Raw genomic sequence first — 22,317 nt, 5'->3', positions numbered from 1 at the left:
TCAAAATGGGGATTTTCAATTCTTTAGATATTTTCTTACAGCCACTTTCTATTTTGTGAAGCTCAACAATCTTTTGCTGCACATCAGAACTATATTCTTTGGTTTTACTCATTGTGATGGATGAGCAAGGGAATTTGGCCTTTGTGTTTCCTCATATTTAAACTCCTGTGAAACAAGAAGTCATAGCTGGACAATTTCATGTTCCTAGTCACCCTGGTGTGCTAAAAAAGGTAAATATTAATGGGAATATACTTCAGAGATATTATTTCTCATAAAAAATTCTAGGGGTGCCAACAATTATGGCCAGCGTGTTTTGGAGAAAAACATTTATTTCATAATGTGATTTACCCCCCAATTTCAATTCTTTTACTTCAATGAAAGGTTAGATTTTTGAGAATTTTTTGAAGGAAAGATCAAAAGGATAAACAATGCAGATTTATTTTTTACAGCCATTTTTTATCATATTTATCAGGGGTGCCATCAATTTTGACCACCACTGTATGAAATGATTTACAAAAATGCAATAAGTAGAAATATATATTCTCTTGAGTGTTTCTTAGAGACAGAGATGTGTGTGTTTTAGCCAAAATGGTGTGACAGTCGCAGCAGTGGGGGTAGAGTGTTTATGGGGGTTCCATAGACAAAATGATTTTGTACTGTAACTGTATATTCTACCCCGTACACCTAAACACAACCCTCACAGAAAACTTTCTGCGTTTTTTACATTTTCAAAATATAAGTAAATATAATTTATAAGGTGTTTTGCTCATGGGACACATTTTGCTCAGGTCAAAAATACCTGAAACACTCACACTCATGTTCTATAAAAAGAAACTTATCTATATTTTTAATTAAATGATTATAAATTACATATATAATTCAATGAATAATAACAATGGTACCAAAATGTATTTAAACAGTTTTAGTTAGTAAATAAGTTGTTAAATAAGTTATTAAATAAGTTGGATAAAATAAATCAATCAATCAATATAAATATAAATATAAAAACACCTTACATTTTCAGAGCGCTGAAGAAGTAGTTCTTTATGCAATGATAAAAAACAATCCAAAAAGCAAATAGTTTAATTTGTCATAAACAAAACAGCCCCAGATCCTTCAGGGATAAACTACAGTGTGAAATGAAGCTTCAGACCCTCATAGAGACAGGAGGCGTTACAGACCAGATGAGCCTCTGGGACACAATGTCACAGCATATGTAAAGTTAGTCTGCTTTCCAGAGTTTTATTCCTACTTAATTAATTTAAAAGCATAATCTTAAAAGTTTAAATTAGATCTTTTAAAATTAAAAGACTGTTTAAATCAAATCTTTAAAGTTTTATTAAAATCGTATCTTCTATTTATCTTCCTAGAAGACTTCTGTATGGTAGAAATGATTTTGCTTAAATTTAACCTAAGGTATTATTTTTACTAAACAGCATCTGTTTCAAAAACTTTACAATTTTAAAGAAAAAACTGTGCTTAGTCGTCTTAGATCTTATTTATACAAAAATATTCAAGTAGTATTTTTGTCCATACAACATGAAACATGTTGTCAAAGTTTGTCACAAAGTTAGTTTTTTGTTTTGTTTTTAAGAAATCCAGGGACTCGACATTGCTCTTATTTAGATTAAGTTGTATCTTTTAGAAAATCACCACACATTTTCAGAGATGAGATGTGCCTCTGTGGTCCATGACGCAGCATAAGTAAAGTTTGTCTTGAGTTGTAGAAATAAGAAAAGTACATTTTATAAAAGAAAAAGTACCAATTAATGGCATTGTGTCAGAACATAACAAATATGAAGAAATGCTTTTAAATTTGTTCAAACTTTAAAGCAAGATTATCCTTTGAAAAAGTGTAATACAAATTGTATACCGTATTTCATTTTGGGGGGAACGCTGGAAACTAGTGTCATTTAGCTTAATCTTTGGTTTTTAAGGGAAATTAAATATTCTCAAGAGACCCATTGAAGACATGACCTCGGAAGACCACTCGTGTGTAGATTCACTCAGTTGAAAAATGCTGTTTTGCAATTTACACATCTGAAATTAAGGACCAACTTGTAGGGTCTTTAACACCCTCCAAAATCGAGGGTGTTTTTGCTTTTAGCACAGTTTTTGCTTTAAAATTGTAAAGTTTTTGAAACAGATGCTGTTTAGTAAAAATAATACCTTAGGTTAAATTTAAGCAAAATCATTTCTACCATACAGAAGTCTTCTAGGAAGATAAATAGAAGATACGATTTTAATACAACTTTAAAGATTTGATTTAAACAGTCTTTTAATTTTAAGATATCTAATTTAAACTTTTAAGATTATGCTTTTAAATTAATTAAGTAGGAATAAAACTCTGGAAAGCAGACTAACTTTACATATGCTGTGACATTGTGTCCCAGAGGCTCATCTGGTCTGTAACTCCTCCCGTCTCTATGAGGGTCTGAAGCTTCATTTCACACTGTAGTTTATCCCTGAAGGATCTGGGGCTGTTTTGTTTATGACAAATTAAACTATTTGCTTTTTGGATTGTTTTTTTATCATTGCATAAACAACTACTTCTTCAGCGCTCTGAAAATGTAAGGTGTTTTTATATTTATTTATTTATTTTAGCCAACTTATTTAATAACATTTAACAACTTATTTACTAACTCAAACTGTTTAAATACATTTTGGTACCATTTGTTATTAATCATTGAATTATATAGATAAGTGTTGTGTGTGTGTGTGTGTGTGTGTGTGTGTGTGTGTGTGTGTGTGTGTGTGTGTGTGTGTGTGTGTGTGTGTGTGTGTGTGTGTGTGTGTGTGTGTGTGTGTGTGTGTGTGTGTGTGTGTGTGTGTTGAGTACCTGAGTGTTTCAAGTATTTTTGACCTGAGCAAAATGTGTCCCATGAGCAAAACACCTTATAACTTATATTTATTTATATTTTGAAAATGTAAAAAATGCAGAAAGTTTTCTGTGAGGGTTGTGTTTAGGTGTATGGGATAGAATATACAGTTACAGTACAAAATCATTTTGTCTATGGAACCCCCATAAACATGCCGGTCTCTACCCCCACTGCTGCGACTGTCACACCATTTTGGCTAAAACACACACATCTCTGTCTCTAAGAAACACTCAAGAGAATTTATATTTCTACTTATTGCATTTTTGTAAATCATTTCATACATGGTATGGTCATTTCTGTGTAAGGAGATCTTTTCCTGCTCTCTGAAAAATGCAAGGTGCTTTTTATATATTAATTTAGCTAAAACTATAAAAATTGGTTCAGAAAATGTTAGTAAGATGTTTATTTTTATATTATATATTTTATTTATAATATCATTTGAAATATATTTTATATTATATTTTACTCAACTGTTTGAAATATTGTGTTTCATATATCACCTTATGTTGATTTAGTTAGAATAAGTAGAATATATATTAGCATTGGCTTTAATGCACAACAGCCTGACAATTTTTCTAACTTATGGAGAAAAACAAAACTTAACTTTGACTCGCTAGTAAATAGCAAAAAATGTAAACCATCAAAAATGTAAAGATTTAATGTTTTATCTCTGTTTGTTGATCAATTTATGGCTATTACGTGATCTGTCATGTAATTTTAAGTTTATTTTTAGGTTAATTTAATCCAATAATGAAAAGTATACAGCTTGTAGACCATCTGAAAATAAATAAAACAGCAGAGCCATTTACTCATAACTATAAACTAATAAAAAAACAAACTATTAAAAAATAGAATAAGATCAAAGAAGTTATTTAAAATATTGTTAAAAAATATATATTTAAAAACTTGTGTTGATATGCTATCAAACATTGCCTGTAAGGCTCTGATCTTCAGAAGATGTCAGAATTGAGGTGTCATTTTTTGGGCTGCCTCTTTCTTTCACACTTTCTCCTAGAAAGACAGGATGGGAGACAGTTGCCCCAGGAAGAAAGGACGATTAGCTTATCATAACAATCAATGGATACGAGTATATAAAATGTATCTTCCTGGCCATTTTGTTTTGACCCCCTTGTTTATACACCGGTATAAACATCTAATTCTTTTGATCTCACAGCCCTGGTCAGTGTAGAGATGTCAAAATGATCACATTTTGGGGTCTCCCAGACAATACAGGATGGGAGACAGTTGTCTGTGATGGTTTACGTTCGTTCACGTTTACGATCACTCAATAATAAAACTTTAGAGGTGACTATCCTGCCTTTTAATTGTTTGATGCTTCCAGAAACAAATTGCAAACCAAATACACAACAACAACACACAGTCAGGATGGGGAGCGGTGCCCCTGCATGCATCTCAATTCATCTAAGTTTCTCATACATCTCATCTCATGTTGATAAGCTTAAACCCTATCTTTAGAATACTTATATTTAATCAAATTTAATCTTATTTCATATGTCTATTATTTTATATGCTTTTATTTATCCACAATGCTTCTTATTTCTCAAAACTCATTTGTACCGTTTCATTCTCACAGACATTATGGACGGTTGTAATCCGAAAACAATTCAAAGAGCTGTGGACTTTAACCAGATAGAGACAAAAAAAAAGTCTCATTTCATCGAAAGTAAGTACACTTCAACTCATGTTTAAAAGATTAAAACTAACTTTAAAATACTTATACTTAATAAAATTAATCTTATTTCATATAATATGAATGAACTATTATTCACTTTTTACATTCTACCAGGAACTGACCAGATCTTAGCTTTTTGACATCCTTCATTGTCCCTGCTTTAACAGAAACACTTCTCTGAATAGCTAACGGAGACAGCTTGAAAAGCAGCATATCAGAAACCAGGGACTCCAGAAACATAAATGTCTGACAGTTTTTGATTTTGGAAGAAGAATTGGAGCCAAGGTATTGTGTTGGAGCTGGGACAGCCACAGCATGTCACATTTCTCAAGTACCAGGATCTCTGTATCCACTGACACAGGTCCCAACCCACGGTCTAACAAGTTGCCCCATTTGTTGACTCTTACATTGCTAGAGACCTATTCCACCCCAGGTTCCCACAGTAAGTGATGGACTAATTATTTTTACTTAGTTACTGTACTTAAGTACATTTATCAAATATCTGTACTTTATCTGAGTATTTTTATTTTGGGAAAACTTTACTACATTCCAAAGCATAATATCGTACATTTTACTCCACTACATTTCATAAAAACATCTGTTATTCCTCTTTATTTTGAACTGTCGAAATCGTCACCTGCTTATCGTAACCATATTATCGTCTAAACAAGGAAGGCTTAAAACAAAAATGTATGCCAACGTCACACATCTTCCCCGCTGCGGTTTCAAATGATAGTAGTACAGTTATAGCGTTCTTCTTAAAATGTTAACACATTTTTCCCCATGTGGACATCTTTTTTTGTATTGAATGTTTATATTTGTCAAGAAACATTTATTGAGTTTTTCCTCATTTTTATATACTGTATGGTATATTTTATTATTTTCACTTGTTTGCACACTTGAATTATCAGTAATTATCAGTACTAGTTATCAGTGTAACACAAGTTTTGGTAATACAATTTCATTCTGATGACTGACACCGTGGTAACTATATCAACATCCTGGCATCTTGCGTTTTTGGTATTTTTGGCCAAAGTAATATTGCAGCAACCAAAGGCTCACAATGTTTGACAATTTTAACCAAACCACCATCGACAGAAGCGTCATGTTTTATTTATGCTTGGAAGGCTACTTTGCAGAGGACTCTCTTGCAGTGTTATATCCACTTATTATAAGCATTTTTGGTATTGTTATACTAGCCTGGTAATACCAAACTCTGCTACTTCGCTTTGCTTCGTAGACAGAGTCTGGAATGGCATAATAGAGAAGTGTTTTCTCTCTCGCGGGGGGCCGCTTGTCTGAAGTTTAAAATCATTGGTTACCCGTAAGCCAATCACATAATGTTTGGTTATGGCGTGTGTTATGCGCATGCTCAGCCGCATCTAACTTCCACTGTAAACACACATATGATGCGAAAACAAAAACCATCGAGCGAAACACCGGAGTGAACATGGCTGTGAACGACTTCTGCAGATTATGTGAAGTAAATCTATGCATCCACGGTACAATCAGCGTCTACGTCACGGCTCTCAGCCCGCCCTCTGTTCGTTGATTGGCCCGGCTGTTTTCAGGCCGGAGGAAAACGGAAAGCTATGACGCTGTCTCAGACTGAGTACAGAAGCGAAATGAAATTGAGCGGAAGTACGAAGTCTGACGTAGTCAGGCTATTGTTATACAGGCTTGGCTCATAAACTGACCCAGTTTATGGAGTTAATAAAAGGGCCAATTGTGGATTCGTGATATTGTGGTCTTATTTTCAATATAAAGCATTTAGATCTATTTAGGTTTATTATGGGCTTGGTCTTGTTTGCTCTTGTTTTTCTAGCAAGATCTGGCAACATGAATGAGTCAAGGCTCGTACTTCCTTCCCTATGATTTTCTTGCACCACGCATACAGAAGTGAGACACATATCTAATGCGAGTTTAAATATGTCATTAACAAAGTTGTTGTATACTATATGCCACTACATAACCAGCAACTGGGGGCCAGAAAGAAGCAGAAAAGCATAAGAAGATTGATGAATGTTTTTGGTCAACCTTAACCTCTAATTATGGAAAAAAGCTCAGGTTTCACTTTCTCTGTACAGAACTGAATATGTCACAACTACATACTGCTTTAGGCTTGAATCCATTACTAAAAGATGTTAAATGTTAGCAAACAATTATTGATGGCTTACATGCAATGAAATTACACTATTAAAATGACATTATAAGTGATTGCACAATGAAAAGTACAAAATTCATCTCTATAGACGTTTACCCATCTATAATGACTTTCTGAGAACCCCAGAAATGTGAAAAAGGTCGACTGAAATAGAGGTTAGAGGGGGATAAAACTGTATTTCACACAACAGCAAACCTGCAAGTTAGTGTGTGAGCACCAGAGCATAACATTAAAAAACTTCACACTTACTATGTCAGACGGAACCACTGTTTGCCTTTTTTTCGGAACAGTAAGAGGAACAGTAATTCACTTACTCATCTTCAGGGCAGTCTTTCTGCAAAACATACAAAAGAAGAAGTTATGACCATGTCAGTCCCCTCTTTCACAAGAAATGCTGCAGAGTTCAAACTGAAAATATGTCATTTCTGATGACAAAATCCTTTTTTGTTTTTTTGCATTTTCCTCATAAAAATTTTTAAACAAAGATATTATGAACAGTGCTTGATAATAGACAATCTGCTTAAAATCATGTGCATTTACCTGAGAAGAAGACTGAAGTCATGTTAATAGCCTAATAAAAACTGATTTAGTCTTACATGAAGTGGGATGTCTTTTTGGCGAACCCTGACATTGGACAATACACTTTGCTCCAGTTCAAAAAACTTTGTTAAAATCAAAGACAAAACTCTCATGATTAATTAGCATTAGTTCTAGCCTAGGTTAAATGCATCTTCTCATCTGTTCACACAACAAGAATGTATTTTAATGCACAGAAGCCAGTATCAACTCAATCACCACAAAAAGAACAAAAATAACACGCATATAATCTTAACTTATTGTATAGTTTGAAATGGAGCTTTAGAATTTGATGGCTATATGGAGGCACCCTACCTGGCAAATCTGTAAGAGTATAATAAAAAGAAATGTCACACAAAATATTAAGATTTCAATCTAGGTTCATATCAGTAACATGTGGTGGTTTTGAGGCCACATACTGTATTTGTCCACGATGCATTTCTCTTGCCTTCATTGTTAAGTAATGTGTGTTGCTCAAATGTCAGCTTCCTTTTTCCCTTTTGTTGCAAGATACTGTAAAGATGTGATGACTACAAGCCCCATAATGAGGATAATTTCAATAAGTGCTATTAAAGGCCAGCAGCAGAGAATCCTTAGATGTTTAATTAACAAACCTTGTCAGTGGTTGCAAATAGTCTATACCGAGCATATCAAAACTACGCATAGTACTCCTGGTTATAACAAACTATTGGCTGGACAGTTCCATCCAAAAAGTGGGAACATGAAGGTAGGTAGATGACATGATCCTTTTTTGGACAGTTGCTTTAAACATCAATTGCAAAAAAGCACCATAGAAGTGGTCCATGTGGCTGGTGTACAATACTTGCACAAAGCTATCATAAAAAGACTATAGCGCACTAGTCAAATGAACTATTTTTATGATACCTTTAAGGTGTTTTTTGAGCTTGAAATTTAAAAACAACTATCCACTTGTGTTGTTGTTTCATTCTGTCTAAAGCTGCTTTTTAACTGCTTATGACAAACGACAAATGATTGAAGTCATTCATTGTTCCAGACCTATAGGTCATTTGTTTTTCTGTTGTGTTCAACAGAAGAAGATATTTTAAAGAATGTTTTTGTATATATAATGAAAGTCAATGAGTCCAAAACAACATTGGACACTGACTTTCATTGCATAGACAAAACATACTGTTTATTTTTGTATTACTCAATGTCTGGCAAACACTATATATTAGTAATTTTGCTATATTTATATTTTCAGTCAACAAAACAATAACAAATTGATAGAGGTGGCAAAGGTCTGCTCAATTCAACTTCCCAAACAAAGTCATTCACTGTATCTCACTGTTCAATGGAGCAAGTCTGAACTTGCCAAAAGGAAAACCAGATACACATTCCTCAGCTATACTTAGGCGAAATTATTAAAGTAACGGTATAACTATAGAGAACATAAAGAAAATATTGTCTTTGAAAAGCCAGAATGTTTGGAGGTGATGATTCTGAGCATGATGTACCCAATGACAAGCCTCATATGATCAGACATTTGAAGACGATATTATGAGGATGGACTAAATCCTTGTTTTTCAGCAGACAAGCCATGACATGGTGAGCCTGCCTAAATATGTTTGACACATTTGATTTACATATAGGCCTACAAGTTAAAAACCTGTTAAAAGCATTGTCAAACAAGCCACATAATGACATCAAGAGGACAAGAGAATCAAACTAAAATTACATAATTATAATTTGTACTTTTCTACATGTATTTTAAGGTTAGGGCCAGTTGATTTAATCTATGAACATCAAGTAATGTGATTCCTATTTTTTCTCTTCAACTGGTGTTTGTGGTCTAACAGAACTTTCCTGACTATTCAAGTTTGTGAAAATAGCGCTGCAACTATAGTTTGGAGTAGTTACTGCTCTATAGGGGTCCGGGGCACAGGGGGGCATTTAATTTATTTAAAATAAGACAAAATAAACAATAAAATAAGCTAAAATAACAACAAATCAAGATGTGTCTCATTATTTGGTTATTTTTCTAAAGGATATACATCTTTCAAATTATGCCAAGCTCTAAATAGGGTAGAAATTGTGAGTGGGGAGGAATGGGCACTTCAAATATTGTTGTGGTGGTCATTGAAGACAAAAAGGTTGAGATCCACTGGTCTATGGGCGTTACAATGCAACACGTGGGCATATTTTACTGTATCTTTGCCTCGATTAGAGACCTCATTGTTCATGGTGTGGCACTCATGTAATGTTACATTGTCTTTACTTTTAACACTAATAAGTAGCAGGCGCCTCTGTTGTCACGTTGCATTATCTGAAACCGCTTTGATTCGATTTCACAACGGATTCCTCAACATTGAAAAATTCACAAATACAAAAGAAAAAAAAGTCACTCAATTTTCAAGAAGCAGTGAGTTTTTTTTTTAAGCAGACATTTATAAAACAGTTGCATTGCCCCGTCGCAAACAGTATCGGATAACAAACAACAATAGTGAGACTAGGCTAAGTGGCTGAACCCATGACAACCGCACAGGTCGTTATCTTTGTATCTCTAAACTTGTTCTACGTTTCAGCTCAAACCTGCTTGACTATAGGCCTATCTAATGAAACGCTGGTTAAATTCACATGTTTAAAAACTGAACACAACTTCAAAACAGTAGCAGGGTTCATTAGTATTGCCTCACCTAACAGATAAATGAATGCACGTCCTCCAGAAACGCTCCATTGACTTTAAGACACTAGTGACTCTTTCTCTTCTGTGCAGTGGGCTCCAGCATTCCACGCGTTTCGCTTTTCTTTCACTCACACATTACTGATTCAGCAGGGAAGTCCGAATCGTTCGGGAGTCATTTAAAAGAAGTTTAACCATTTAAAAAAAGCATCTAAACATTATAATTTATGTGTAGCAAGTTGCTAGTATGCTTAAATTATGTTCATGAAAGAGAACGAGTGTTGCGAGAAAGCCCGGGTTCATTTTTCTCCTCCCTTCCTGCAGCGCTTCCTACGTGACGTCGAATGGGAAATGGGAGAGTTCTCTACTCATCTCTACACCCCTGGATCACAGGCCAGCTTACACACTTTTTTATATTTTTTTTATTATTAAATAGTTTACTTTAGCTGCATATCCATCTCCAGTGGCCCTCAGGGAATCATTATACTCAGTTCTCATCCAGAACGAAAAAATTATGTTACAAATTCCAGTGAGCTGCCTATGCAATATTTTAAATATTGATTAAAGTATTCATTCAATACTCTGTAACTATATTAGAGTATTGCACTCTTTGCTGAACAACATAAACTAAAGACAACTGCAGTTGGACTGTGTCTAATACACATAACCTCAATATATAAATATATTAGTTCTCTTACGAGAGTACTCTCGTGTTGCGTAAGCTAGCAGAATACTGAAGCCAAAAATTATCCTTAATTTTGCATTAATTTAAAACGCATTGCTGCATAAGCAGACCTAGGCAGAGCGACTCGCGCGCCTATTGGTTGCTCAGCAGCAACTGCTGCAACCTATCCAGGGCCTGCTCGTGACGAAGCACCAATGAGGGCGTGGGCGCCCGTGCGCGTCACGTCCCGCCAGAATGGGCGTGGCTACAGGCTATAAAAGCAGGCCCGTGAGGTTGTTCTCTGATTTTTCAACTCTTCAGTGAAGTGGACACTCACCTCGCTGTTCTCCGGAGAAGCTGCGCCGTCGAAGAGCCTTCAGCGGGACGAGCTTCAAGCCGGCCATCTCGCCGCTTCCTCTGCCGTTCCTGCTGCGCTATCCGGCGCCGATATCCTTTTCATTCCGCGTGTTACGTTACACACGCTTGCACCTAAAAGAGCGAGGCGTTGTTTCAAATGCCTCTTTTCAAGAAGTGCGGCTCTTGCCGATCTCAGCGACGGGGACCGCCACATCCTGTGCGTTTCCTGCCTGGGACACACACACGTGGACCACGCGCTTTCCCTGGGCGGCTGCCCGGAATGTGAAGCGATGTCTATGGCGACCCTGCGGGCTCGCCTAGCATCTTTCAGCGTGGATCCCGCCCCTCCGCTTCTCTCCTCTGGGCCGCGCCGTAAAAAGCGCCGTTCACAGAGAACGCCGGAGGCATCTGCCGCGAGCGCTTGCATGCCGGATCTCTCCCCGTGTGCATCGCTCCCTGAATCCCCCACCTCTATCACGGCCGGCCAGCCGCCCGCTGTGCATATCGAGTCGGGGGGAGATGACGAAGAAGGGGACAGCTGCTCTATTCTGGCTTCTGACTGCGAAGAATGGTCGGGCTCCATTACGGACCCCGCCCCTTCTCTTCAGGAATCGAGCAGTGTGTGGTCTACGTTCGACGCCGAGCTTCTTCGCCTGCTTACTAAGGCCGTGGAGGACCTCGGCCTCGATTGGTCGCTTCCTGACGAGCCTGCACCCAGCAGGCTGGACGGTTGATTTCTGCCAGGCCGCCGCTCGACGCCTCACACCAGGCCTGCCCCCTTTCTTCCGTAGCTCCACGAGGAGCTCACTAAGAGCTGGAAGGCGCCATTTTCTGCCAGGCTGCGCTCTTCTGTCTCTTCGACGCTCTCTCTAGTAGACGGCGCGAAAGACAAAGGCTATCTCTGCATTCCTCCGGTCGAGGAACCCGTAGCCGCGCACCTCTGCCCGCCTTCCGCCGGATGGCAGTCTCATCCTTCACTGCCTTCCAAAGCCTGCAGGACTACTTCGGCTTTGATCGGTCGCGCCTACACCGCCGCCGGTCAAGCCGCGTCTGCACTTCATACGATGGCCGTGCTTCAGGTGTATCAGGCCGACCTTCTCCGTAAAATGGACGAGGCGGGCCCAAACCCTGAGAATTTCTCTGACCTCAGGAGCGCGACCGACTTAGCGCTACGAGCCACCAAGTCCGCTGCTCAGGCCATCGGGAGGAATATGGCGTCTCTCACTGTCACTGAGAGGCACTTGTGGTTGACACTGTCCGACATGAAGGAGTCCGACAGAGCCACTTTCCTCGACGCGCCCGTGGCACCATCTGGTCTCTTCGGCCCGGCTGTCAAGGGGTTTTCGGAGCGGTACTCCGAGGTACAGAAAACCTCCCAGGCTATGCGGCATTTCTTGCCGAAGCGCTCCAGTTCCGCTATGGGCCGCTCTAAGCAGCCGTCCAATCGGAAGTCAGCGCCACAGCCTCCCCCGCCGTCAGCCTCACAGCGCCGTCAGCCGAGGGACTCCCAGCAGCGCTCACGCTCTTCCAGCCGCCACAGACCGCCTCCCCCTCGGGGACCCCGGTCCAAGATTGTGCTGAAGGCAGAGCCCTCAAAATCTTCCTGACCGTGCTAGGAAGACGAAGATGGTCGAATCAGCGTGCCTCGCTCTCACAGTTCCCTCAGCAGAGGTGACTGGAGATGTGTATTTCACAGCCAACGAGCCCGTTACACAACACGCTCGCCTGTACCCAAAGGCCGTTTTTACGGCCGCCCAAATATATCACAGAAAGAGCATTCTGTCTGTTTAACCGGCTCACGCCGATGGTGTTATAAATGCAGGTCATGTGCCCACTCCACAGTGTTCGCGCCTACATACAAACACGGCCGGTTCAGTGATTCACACTCATTCACGGCCCATATCCATAAACTCGGCTCACGCCGTGTGTGTTTCAAATGTGGAAGAGGTGCCCGCTGTACAGCGCTCATCCCTTCACACAAACACGGGCTGCTCTGTGATAAGCACTCATTCAGAGCCCCCGTCAATAAACACAAAACGTGTCCCGTGTGTAAATCACCCTCTACCAGACACGAGCTGTGTTATGTGTGTGTGAAGCGCGCGCGCCTCCATGAGCACACCTACTTCGCGCCGAGATTGCGAAACTGTTAGAGAAACGAGCCGTAGAAACCGTCCCTCACACACTGAGCGAGTCAGGTTTTTACAGCAGATATTTCCTCGTTCCAAAGAAGGATGGCGGTCTCAGACCCATCCTAGATCTCAGACGGCTGAACAAAGCCCTTATGCAGAGATCGTTCAAAATGCTCACGACCAGTCAGATTCTCGCGCAAATTCGCCCGAGGGACTGGTTTATCTCTGTGGATCTGAAAGACGCATATTTTCAGATCCAAATAGCGGCCCATCACAGGCCTTTCTTGCGATTCGCCTTCGAGGGTCTGAGCTATCAGTATACCGTCCTGCCGTTCGGTCTGTCCTTAGCACCCCGTACATTCACGAAGTGCATGGATGCAGCGCTCGCTCCCCTGAGACAACGGGGAATGCGAATACTGAACTATCTGGACGACTGGCTTATTCTAGCCCAGTCAGAGTCAGAGTTAATAGCGCACAGGGCTCTATTACTCGACCATTTACGGGATTTGGGTCTCCAAATCAACTGGACCAAGAGTTACTGTCTCCCAGAGAATCTCTTTTCTGGGAACAGACTTAGACTCTGTGTCAATGACAGCGCAGCTGACGTCACAGCGCGCGCTGCAGATTCAGCGCTCAGCTGCAGCTTTCAGGACCGGCAGCATTTTTCCTCTCAAACGTTTTCAGAGGATGCTGGGTCTTATGGCTTCGGCCTCGGCAGTGCTTCAACTGGGCTTGCTTTTCATGCGCCCGCTGCAGCACTGGCTGAAAACGCGGGTCCCGTTGCGAGCATGGTCCGCTGGCCGCGTTCGCCTCAGGGTAACTCAGAACTGTGTCACAGCACTGAATCCCTGGAAGGCGGCAGACTGGTATCAGTCAGGAGTGGATCTGGGCATGACTTCGAGACGAAAAGTAATCTCGACAGACGCATCCAACTCAGGTTGGGGCGCCCTCTACGAGGGCAGACCAGTGTTTGGTCTGTGGGCAGCCTCAGAAAGGCGCCTACACATAAACTGTCTGGAGATGAAAGCGGTCGAAAATGCCTTGAGATACTTTCTCCCCCTCCTCAAAGGCCACAACGTTTTAGTCCGCACGGACAACATGTCAGTGGTATCATACATCAACCGCCAGGGCGGTCTCAGGTCACGGAGCCTTCACAAGCTGGCGGAACGCCTCCTCTTGTGGGCCCATCACAACCTGCGCTCACTGAGAGCATCGCATGTCCCGGGCTGCCAAAATGTGGGACCAGACATGCTGTCCAGGGACAACGTTCCCCCCGGGGAATGGTCCCTGCACCCTCAGATAGCCCAGTTACTATGGGACATCTTCGGCAGAGCGGATGTCGACCTCTTTGCGTCGACGGAGAACGCGCAGTGCCCAGTATTCTTCACGAAACAGAGAGATGCGCTGGCCCACGACTGGCCCAGCCGTCCGCTCTATGCGTTTCCCCCGATCGCGATGTTACCACAGGTAATCAAGCGTATCAGGGAGAGCAAATGCTCTGTGCTCTTCGTTGCGCCGCTCTGGAGGAATCAAGTGTGGTTCTCAGAGCTGATGCAACTGACGAGCACGACCCCGTGGCCGATTCCGGTGAGGAAAGATCTCCTCTCCCAGGCCAGGGGCGCAATCTGGCACCCGCGCCCCGACTTATGGGCCCTGCATGCATGGGCCATCAACGGGTACCCGCTGACCTCCCAGCGGCAGTGTTGAACACAATTACTCAGGCTAGAGCACCCTCTACGAGAAGGCTCTACGCCTCTAAATGGTCAGTGTTTTCCGGCTGGTGCTCAGCCCGAAACTTAGACCCACAGCGCTGTAGCGTTACAGAGGTTCTCTCCTTTCTGCAAGAGCTTTTGGACGAGGGCAGGTCCCCCTCCACGCTCAAAGTGTATGTGGCGGCCATTGCTGCGTTTACAAAACCCTTGCATGGCCGGTCACTGGGTAGAGATGACTTCATTGTTAGGTTCCTAAGAGGAGCTAGAAGGTTAAATCCTCCCCAGCCCCCTCTGGTTCCAGCCTGGGACCTCTCCTTGGTCCTGGATGCCATGAAGGGCGAACCCTTCGAACCCCTTCAGTCCGTGGATTTGCGGTATCGTTCCCTGAAGACCGCTTTTCTCATGGCTCTCGCTTCAGTTAAGCGAGTGGGTGACCTTCACGCGCTCTCTGTGAGTGCTTCGTGCTTGGAGTTTGGGCCTAATGACTCTAAAGTCATCCTTAAACCGAGGCACGGTTATGTCCCCAAAGTGCTTTCCACTCCGTTCAGATCACAGATCATTTCACTGTCAGCTCTTCCGAGATCTGAGGGTGAGGACGATGTGAATTTTCTCTGCCCTGTCAGGGCGCTGAGAATATATGTCGAACGGTCTGATGCTTTCAGGCAGTCAGAGCAGCTCTTCGTTTCGTTTGGTGGCCGCGCTAAGGGCTTAGCCACATCGAAACAGAGCCTGTCCAGATGGATAGTTGACGCTATCGCTATGGCTTATAGGTCTAAGAACCTTCATTGCCCTCTGGGCGTCAGAGCGCACTCCACCAGAGGCATGGCCTCGTCATGGGCGTGGTCTCGCGGAGTCTCTCTCCATGATATTTGTATGTCGGCGGGCTGGGCCTCCCCGTCTACATTTATCAGGTTTTATAACCTGGAGGTGCCTGCCCTACAGGCTAAACTGTTGTCAGTCTAACATACTAGCTCTGTTCGCTCTCGCTGCAGATCTACACAGACTGTGTGTGGTTCGTGTTATACACAGGCTCCAGATCAACAGACCAGGTCTTCCTGTCTGTGATCGATTTTCACCTGTCCTTCGGGTTCAGGTGGCTGACAGGCAGTGTTAACATTCTTAGTTCAGCCCACGGATGTCCCTGGCTGTTCTACTGTATTAAGCACCCATTCCCACACTCTGGAATGGTTATCACTCCCTGGGCCCACCCCGCGTCGGCCCAGATATTACCACTTACGTTTGTCCCCGGGCACATGCCCTTGGGAACGTGCATGTGGACCTTCTCTAGCACGCACAGCGTTTTACATTGGGTTCCCGTAGCGTAAGCTAGCTTACGCAACACGAGAGTACTCTCGTAAGAGAACGCTCTCGGTTACTAATGTAACCTCGGCGGTTCACTCTAGATGAGGGAACGAGTGTTGCGTAACCCTGCCGTGCTTGTGCTACTTCTGGTTCGCTTCAGATTGAAAAACCAGAGAACAACCTCACGGGCCTGCTTTTATAGCCTGTAGCCACGCCCATTCTGGCGGGACGTGACGCGCACATTGGTGCACATTGGTGCTTCGTCACGAGTAGGCCCTGGATAGGTTGCAGCAGTTGCTGCTGAGCAACCAATAGGCGCGCGAGTCGCTCTGCCTAGGTCTGCTTATGCAGCAATGCGTTTTAAATTAATGCAAAATTAAGGATAATTTTTGGCTTCAGTATTCTCGAGAAAAGGGTTTTTCCCGTAGCTTAAGCTAGCTTACGCAACACTCGTTCCCTCATCTAGAGAGAACCGAGGTTACGTTAGTAACCGAGAGCGTTTTCCTGTAAATCACCCTGTGTATGGAAAATATGGATTGTTAAACTTTTTCCACAGGCTTTTATTTAATCTAAATGCCTTTCCAGATGTTCTGTTCAGCTTCAACAGATTAAAGAAAGTAGGGCCTTTAAAAAAAGCTTGTGATGTCAAGTGACCAGCTGTAGGCTTCTCAGAGCCAATCACCAAGATATCAGAGAAAAAGATAATCCTTGGAATACTGGTGTGAAGTCCGTTCATTTGACCAGACATTTATTTCCAGCCTGGCATTCATCTTCAGCTGCATATCCATCTCCAGTGGCCCTCAGGGAATCATTATACTCAGTTCTCAGTCCACCTTTCCTCCACTAGCAATGCCCCTATCCAACTCTCCTATATGGGGAGGCTGCGATCTACGCCCCAAGCAGTTTTACGCCCCAGGCAGTTTTACGCCCCTGCTGTTCCTGATGCGTCTCAGCTCAGCTACCGTTCGGACGCTCTTGCTTACTGCTCCGCGCTTTGCTCTATCGCTTTTATATTTTATCCTCTATATTTTTATATTTTAGCTCCTTTTATCACCTAATTTTAACTTCAGCAAATCAGCACAGTGCTCAAACGACAAAGTTTGGATTACCACAAAAACGCAGAATTCTTCTACCCGACCAGCTTACATTCCGGGGAAAGGAAAACACAACTGCCTACAAGGATAAGAGAGAAAATGCCTCTTCTGGAATCTACTTGCTGCACTAACTGCCACAGACTTTTACAAAGGATTGCAGTTCTTGAAACAAAGTTATTTACGGGACCACCAAACCAGACGGAACACACAACAGAGCTTCGTCATGGACACCCTCAGCATATAGCCGGTGAGTCCCATGAAACTAGTGCTCCTCGACAGGTAGAGAAACAAGCCGATCGACTTACAAATCGATGGCACAAACAGGGAGCGAGACCCAAAGGCACTCGAGACATCAGATTGTCACGAGCCCCACATATTGCCGCAGTAGCATCCTCTACCCCAGATACAGCTCTGACAAGGATTGCAAACACTGGTCTCCCACCAACACCTATACATCTTGAGAACAGATTTGAAGTACTAATGAATGTAAATGAGGAATCCCCAAACGTGATGAATGTGATCGAACACAGACTGTATCAGCCAGTAGCTAACACTGATGCTAACTGGCGCTCAAGGTCGAGCAGACAGCGGCACTCAGCTCAGAGCACAGCCGAGCCCAGGACTCTGATAGTGGGGGACTCCATAATCAGAAACATTAGCAGCAGGGATACAACTACATGCTGCCTTCCACAAGCAACAACTTCTGATATAAACAGGGAACTTCAGAACATTCTGATGAAACATAAGACTGCAAATCGACTCATAATTCATGTGGGGAAGAATGATATTCATAAAGAGCAGTCAGAACTCCTTAAGAAGGATTTCAATTAACTTTTTGAAACACTTAAAAGACTGAAAGTTCAAACATTCATCAGTGGACCACTCCCAGCAAGAGGAACAAACAGGTTTTCTCGGCTGCTTGGGATTAATACATGGCTGCAAAAAACCTGCAATATAAAAGGAGTAAACTTCATTGACAACTTCAATCTTTTCTGGAGTCAGAGACAACTATTTCATCGGGATGGCCATCACCCAAACAAACTTGGTTCAAGAGTGTTAAAGGACAATATCGACTTCTCCCTAAATCATCCTTCTGCAGTGTGTGTCAATCTGAACGACACACACACACCTGGAAACAGTATGAATGAACACGGGACTTCACTTCAGCAGCAAAATGGACATGCGGTTGACATATCACACAAGGACAATGATAACACCACTGAGCCACAACAACCTCTGCTCACGGACACAATCTCAGCTGAGCCATGCCCACAGAGCTCACCACAGACAGACATATTAGAACTGCTCCAAGATTCAGCACCCAAGGACGACATCCTGGAAAACAGCCAGGGAAGCCAGGACAGCATATTACAGCCTCCGATAACACCTGAGCAACAGCCCCTTTCACCAGATACTTTCTCACTCTCGCCAGCAACTCCACTTCTGTGCTTCTCACAGAAAATGGAAGAACTAGTGCATGCTGGAACCAGACTATCCCACTCTTTTGCTGCAAGCTCCCAGATACCAACCAAAAATCGTCAGGCACCTCAAACACCGAAGCCTGCGCGCCGAGCTCACCCGCCCCCTCCTGTGAGAGCTCTTCGGCCTCTTCGGCCAAAACGCCAGGGCCCACACCCTCCTCCATCTGCTCGAGGTGAACCAAAAACAACTGATACCAGCTCTCAGTAATGTGTTTTGGGTTCCTACTATGATAACAGTAACTTTCTCAAATGTTTACAGAACAAGCGGGAACCCAGTGTGCCTGTATCTTTCTCTATTGCTGTTCTATTACAAGATAGAAAGTCTAAGGCCTTCAATAGCCGTATAGCAAACCCAACTAATCTGGTGCCTATTACATGTCAAACTAAGATTGCTGTGGGGACAAAAAGTAAGACTGTTAAGTTAGCACTTTTAAACATTCGCTCACTTAAAAATAAATCACTTCTAGTCAACGACTAGACAACCTGGACTTTATGTTTCTAAATGAAACCTGGCTAGAAGACAGCTGCAGTGCAACAATCCTCAATGAAACATCCCCTCCTAACTTTACTTTACTTCGAGTGTCTGCAGAGCTGTTAAGAGAGGTGGGGGTCTAGCTGCTCTTTTTAAAGATATCTATCAATGTAAGCAAATATCATTTGGGAATTACCCGTCTTTCGAATATCTGGGTACTGTGTTAAAAGGTGCTCCTCGCATTTTACTTATCATTATTTACAGGCCTCCAAAATATTCTCCAGCCTTTGCTGAGGACTTTACAGAACTGTTATCAACAATTAACTCAGAGTTTGACTGTTTTGCCATTGCTGGAGATTTTAACATTCACATAGATAATGCAGAAAACAATATGGCAAAAGAAATCAAAACTGTTTTAAAAACTTTTGATCTAACTCAGCATGTACATGGACCCACACACAATCATGGACACACTCTAGATTTACTTATCAGTAAGGGTCTAAACATTTCATCGATTTTTATTAAGGATGTAGCACTGTCTGATCATTTCTGTATTTTCTTTGATATATTGATCTCTCCTGCCACTGAAGCTAGATCTGTGTCTGTCAAGAAGAGATGCTTAAATGAGAACACTAGTGTACTATTTATGAAGGCTATATCCTTAACACCAAGCATATCTGCTGACTCTGTTGATTTTCTCCTTGATTCTTTTAACTCAAAAGTTAAAAATATAATTGATGATATTGCTCCTGTTAAAGTCAGGAAGAAGAGTGGCAGACAAAAAGCACCTTGGAGAAACTCAACAGCAGTGCAAAATATGAAAAGACAATGCAGAAAAGCAGAGCGCATGTGGCGGAAGACAAAACTTGTAGTCCATTATAACATCTACAAAGACAGCCTGCATGCTTTCAATATGGAACTAGGCAAAGCTAGACAGACTTTCTTCTCAAATATTATAAACAGAAATTTAAACAACACACGCACTCTTTTTGCTACTGTAGAGAGACTGACAAACCCCCCAAGCCAGATTCCTAGTGAAATGCTCTCAAACAGCAAGTGCAGTGAGTTTGCGTCTTTCTTCTCTGAGAAAATCAATAATATCAGAAAGGTGATCAGCGCATCCTTGAGTTGCACTGGGGTCAGACAGATCAGACCACCTGAGAAAGTAGTTACTATGTCTGACTTCAAAGAAATTGATGGCAAAATTTTGGAAGAAACCGTACAACACCTTAAAACATCAACATGCGCCCTTGACACACTTCCCACATCTTTTTTCAAAAGTGTGCTAAACAGTTTAGAAGCAGATCTTCTAGAAGTGGTAAATGCCTCACTTCTCTCTGGGAGTTTTCCAAACTCCCTGAAAACTGCAGTTGTCAAGCCCCTCCTGAAAAAGAGCAATCTGGATAAGACCATATTAAGCAACTATAGACCGATCTCAAATCTTCCTTTCATAGGCAAGCTCATTGAAAAAGTTATCTTCAATCAGCTGAACAAATTCTTAAGCTCGAATGGATACTTTGACAATTTTCAATCTGGTTTCCGACCGCACCACAGCACAGAGACAGCGCTCATAAAGATAATAAACGATATTCGCTTAAATACTGATTCAGGAAAATTATCAGTGCTGGTACTACTCGACCTCAGTGCTGCATTTGACACTGTCGATCACAACATACTTCTTGACAGGCTGGAAAACTGGGTGGGGCTTTCTGGGATAGTCCTAAAATGGTTCAGGTCATACTTAGATGGGAGAGGTTATTATGTGAGTATAGGAGACCATAAGTCTGAGTGGACATCCATGACATGCGGAGTCCCTCAAGGCTCAATTCTTGCGCCACTCCTGTTCAACCTGTATATGCTCCCAATGAGCCAAATAATGAGAAATAACCAAATTGCTTACCACAGCTATGCAGACGACACACAGCTGTACTTAGCCCTATCGCCTAACGATTACAGCCCCATTGACTCCCTGTGCCGATGCATTGACGAAGTCAACAGTTGGATGTGTCAAAACTTTCTTCAATTAAACAAAGACAAAACTGAAGTTATTGCGTTTGGAAACAAAGATGAAGTTCTCAAGGTGAACGCATACCTTCACTCTAGGGGTCAAACAACTAAACATCAAGTCAGGAATCTTGGTGTGACACTAGAGTCAGACCTTAGTTTCAGTAGTCATGTCAAAGCAATAACTAAATCAGCATACTATCATCTGAAAAATATTGCAAGAATTAGATGCTTTGTTTCCAGACAAGACTTAGAGAAACTTGTGCATGCTTTCATCACCAGCAGGGTGGATTATTGTAATGGACTCCTCACTGGCCTTCCCAAAAAGACCATAAGACAGTTGCAGCTCATACAGAACGCTGCCGCTAGGATTCTGAGCAGAACCAGAAAATATGAACATATCACACCAGTCCTCAGGTCTTTACACTGGCTCCCAGTTAGATTTAGGATTGATTTTAAAGTATTATTACTGGTATATAAATCATTCAATGGCCTAGGACCTCAATACATTGCAGATATGCTCACTGAATATAAACCCAACAGATCACTCAGATCATTAGGATCATATCAGCTAGAAATACCAAGGGTTCACTCTAAACATGGTGAGTCTGCTTTTAGCTATTATGCCAGCCGCAGCTGGAACCAGCTTCCAGAAGAGATCAGATGTGCTCCTACAGTGGTCACATTCAAATCCAGACTCAAAACACTTCTGTTTAGCTGTGCATTTACTGAATGAGCACTGTGCCGCTGTTCGTCCGACTGTTTGTACTGTACTGTATTTTACTCAGCCTACAGAAGACTATTTGTTTTTGGGAATTAAAAAAATAATAACAGACATAGTTGGATCAGATGACAAGTAATGATATATGACCTACTGTAGAATAGTTATATATGACCTACTGTACTATAGTTCATTGAATATTGAATATTGAATATTCACTGTATGTTTTTATACTGAGTGAAATATGTTGTTGTGAATTTATATAAAGTTACAATTAGATATTAACCATATTTAGCCCATTAGACAGCATCGTGTAATCATATGGATTCTCGATTAAATATCTGTTGTACTATTCACTATTAGTCATCATACAGCTACAAAACAGTGTCCTACATAGCATTTTATTAAGACAAACACAATTTATCCCT

The 22,317-nt window shown here is 41.7% G+C and overlaps 3 protein-coding genes across 4 annotated transcripts in view; 2 read left to right on the top strand and 1 right to left on the bottom strand.

Annotated features, from left to right (window-relative positions):
• Nucleotides 1-10,288, bottom strand: part of LOC309474318 (inactive rhomboid protein 2-like) — a 93,219-nt gene extending 82,931 nt beyond the window's left edge. Inside the window, exons 1-2 of the mRNA XM_082136782.1 lie at nucleotides 9,967-10,288; nucleotides 6,986-7,070 (exon numbers count right to left, since the gene is read on the bottom strand). The gene's annotated coding sequence lies outside the window, so the exon portion shown is untranslated. The remainder of the gene's footprint in view (nucleotides 1-6,985; nucleotides 7,071-9,966) is intronic.
• The window catches only part of LOC309474407 (uncharacterized protein), a 328,024-nt gene that overhangs the window by 95,257 nt on the left and 210,450 nt on the right, over nucleotides 1-22,317 (top strand). The window lies entirely within an intron of this gene.
• On the top strand, nucleotides 13,093-15,829 carry LOC309514178 (uncharacterized protein). The gene is made up of 2 exons (XM_082190342.1): nucleotides 13,093-13,685; nucleotides 13,716-15,829. The coding sequence occupies exons 1-2, from the start codon at nucleotides 13,256-13,258 to the stop codon at nucleotides 15,776-15,778; spliced, it is 2,493 nt and encodes an 830-aa protein (XP_082046468.1). The 5' UTR covers nucleotides 13,093-13,255; the 3' UTR covers nucleotides 15,779-15,829.

The sequence above is a fragment of the Leuciscus leuciscus genome (assembly GCF_965113295.1).
Source record: "Leuciscus leuciscus genome assembly, chromosome: 14".
In the NCBI taxonomy this organism is placed as follows: Eukaryota; Metazoa; Chordata; class Actinopteri; order Cypriniformes; family Leuciscidae; genus Leuciscus; species Leuciscus leuciscus.
Note: the sequence above shows the minus strand (reverse complement) of the source record. Positions and strands in the feature narration are given on the sequence as shown.

Bases quoted from the DNA above. Each gene is read 5' to 3' on its own strand.
- LOC309514178 (XM_082190342.1), top strand. From the start codon at position 13,256: ATGCAGAGATCGTTCAAAATGCTCACGACCAGTCAGATTCTCGCGCAA. The intron at 13,686-13,715 runs GTGTCAATGACA...CTGACGTCACAG, and splicing joins TGGGAACAGACTTAGACTCT to CGCGCGCTGCAGATTCAGCG.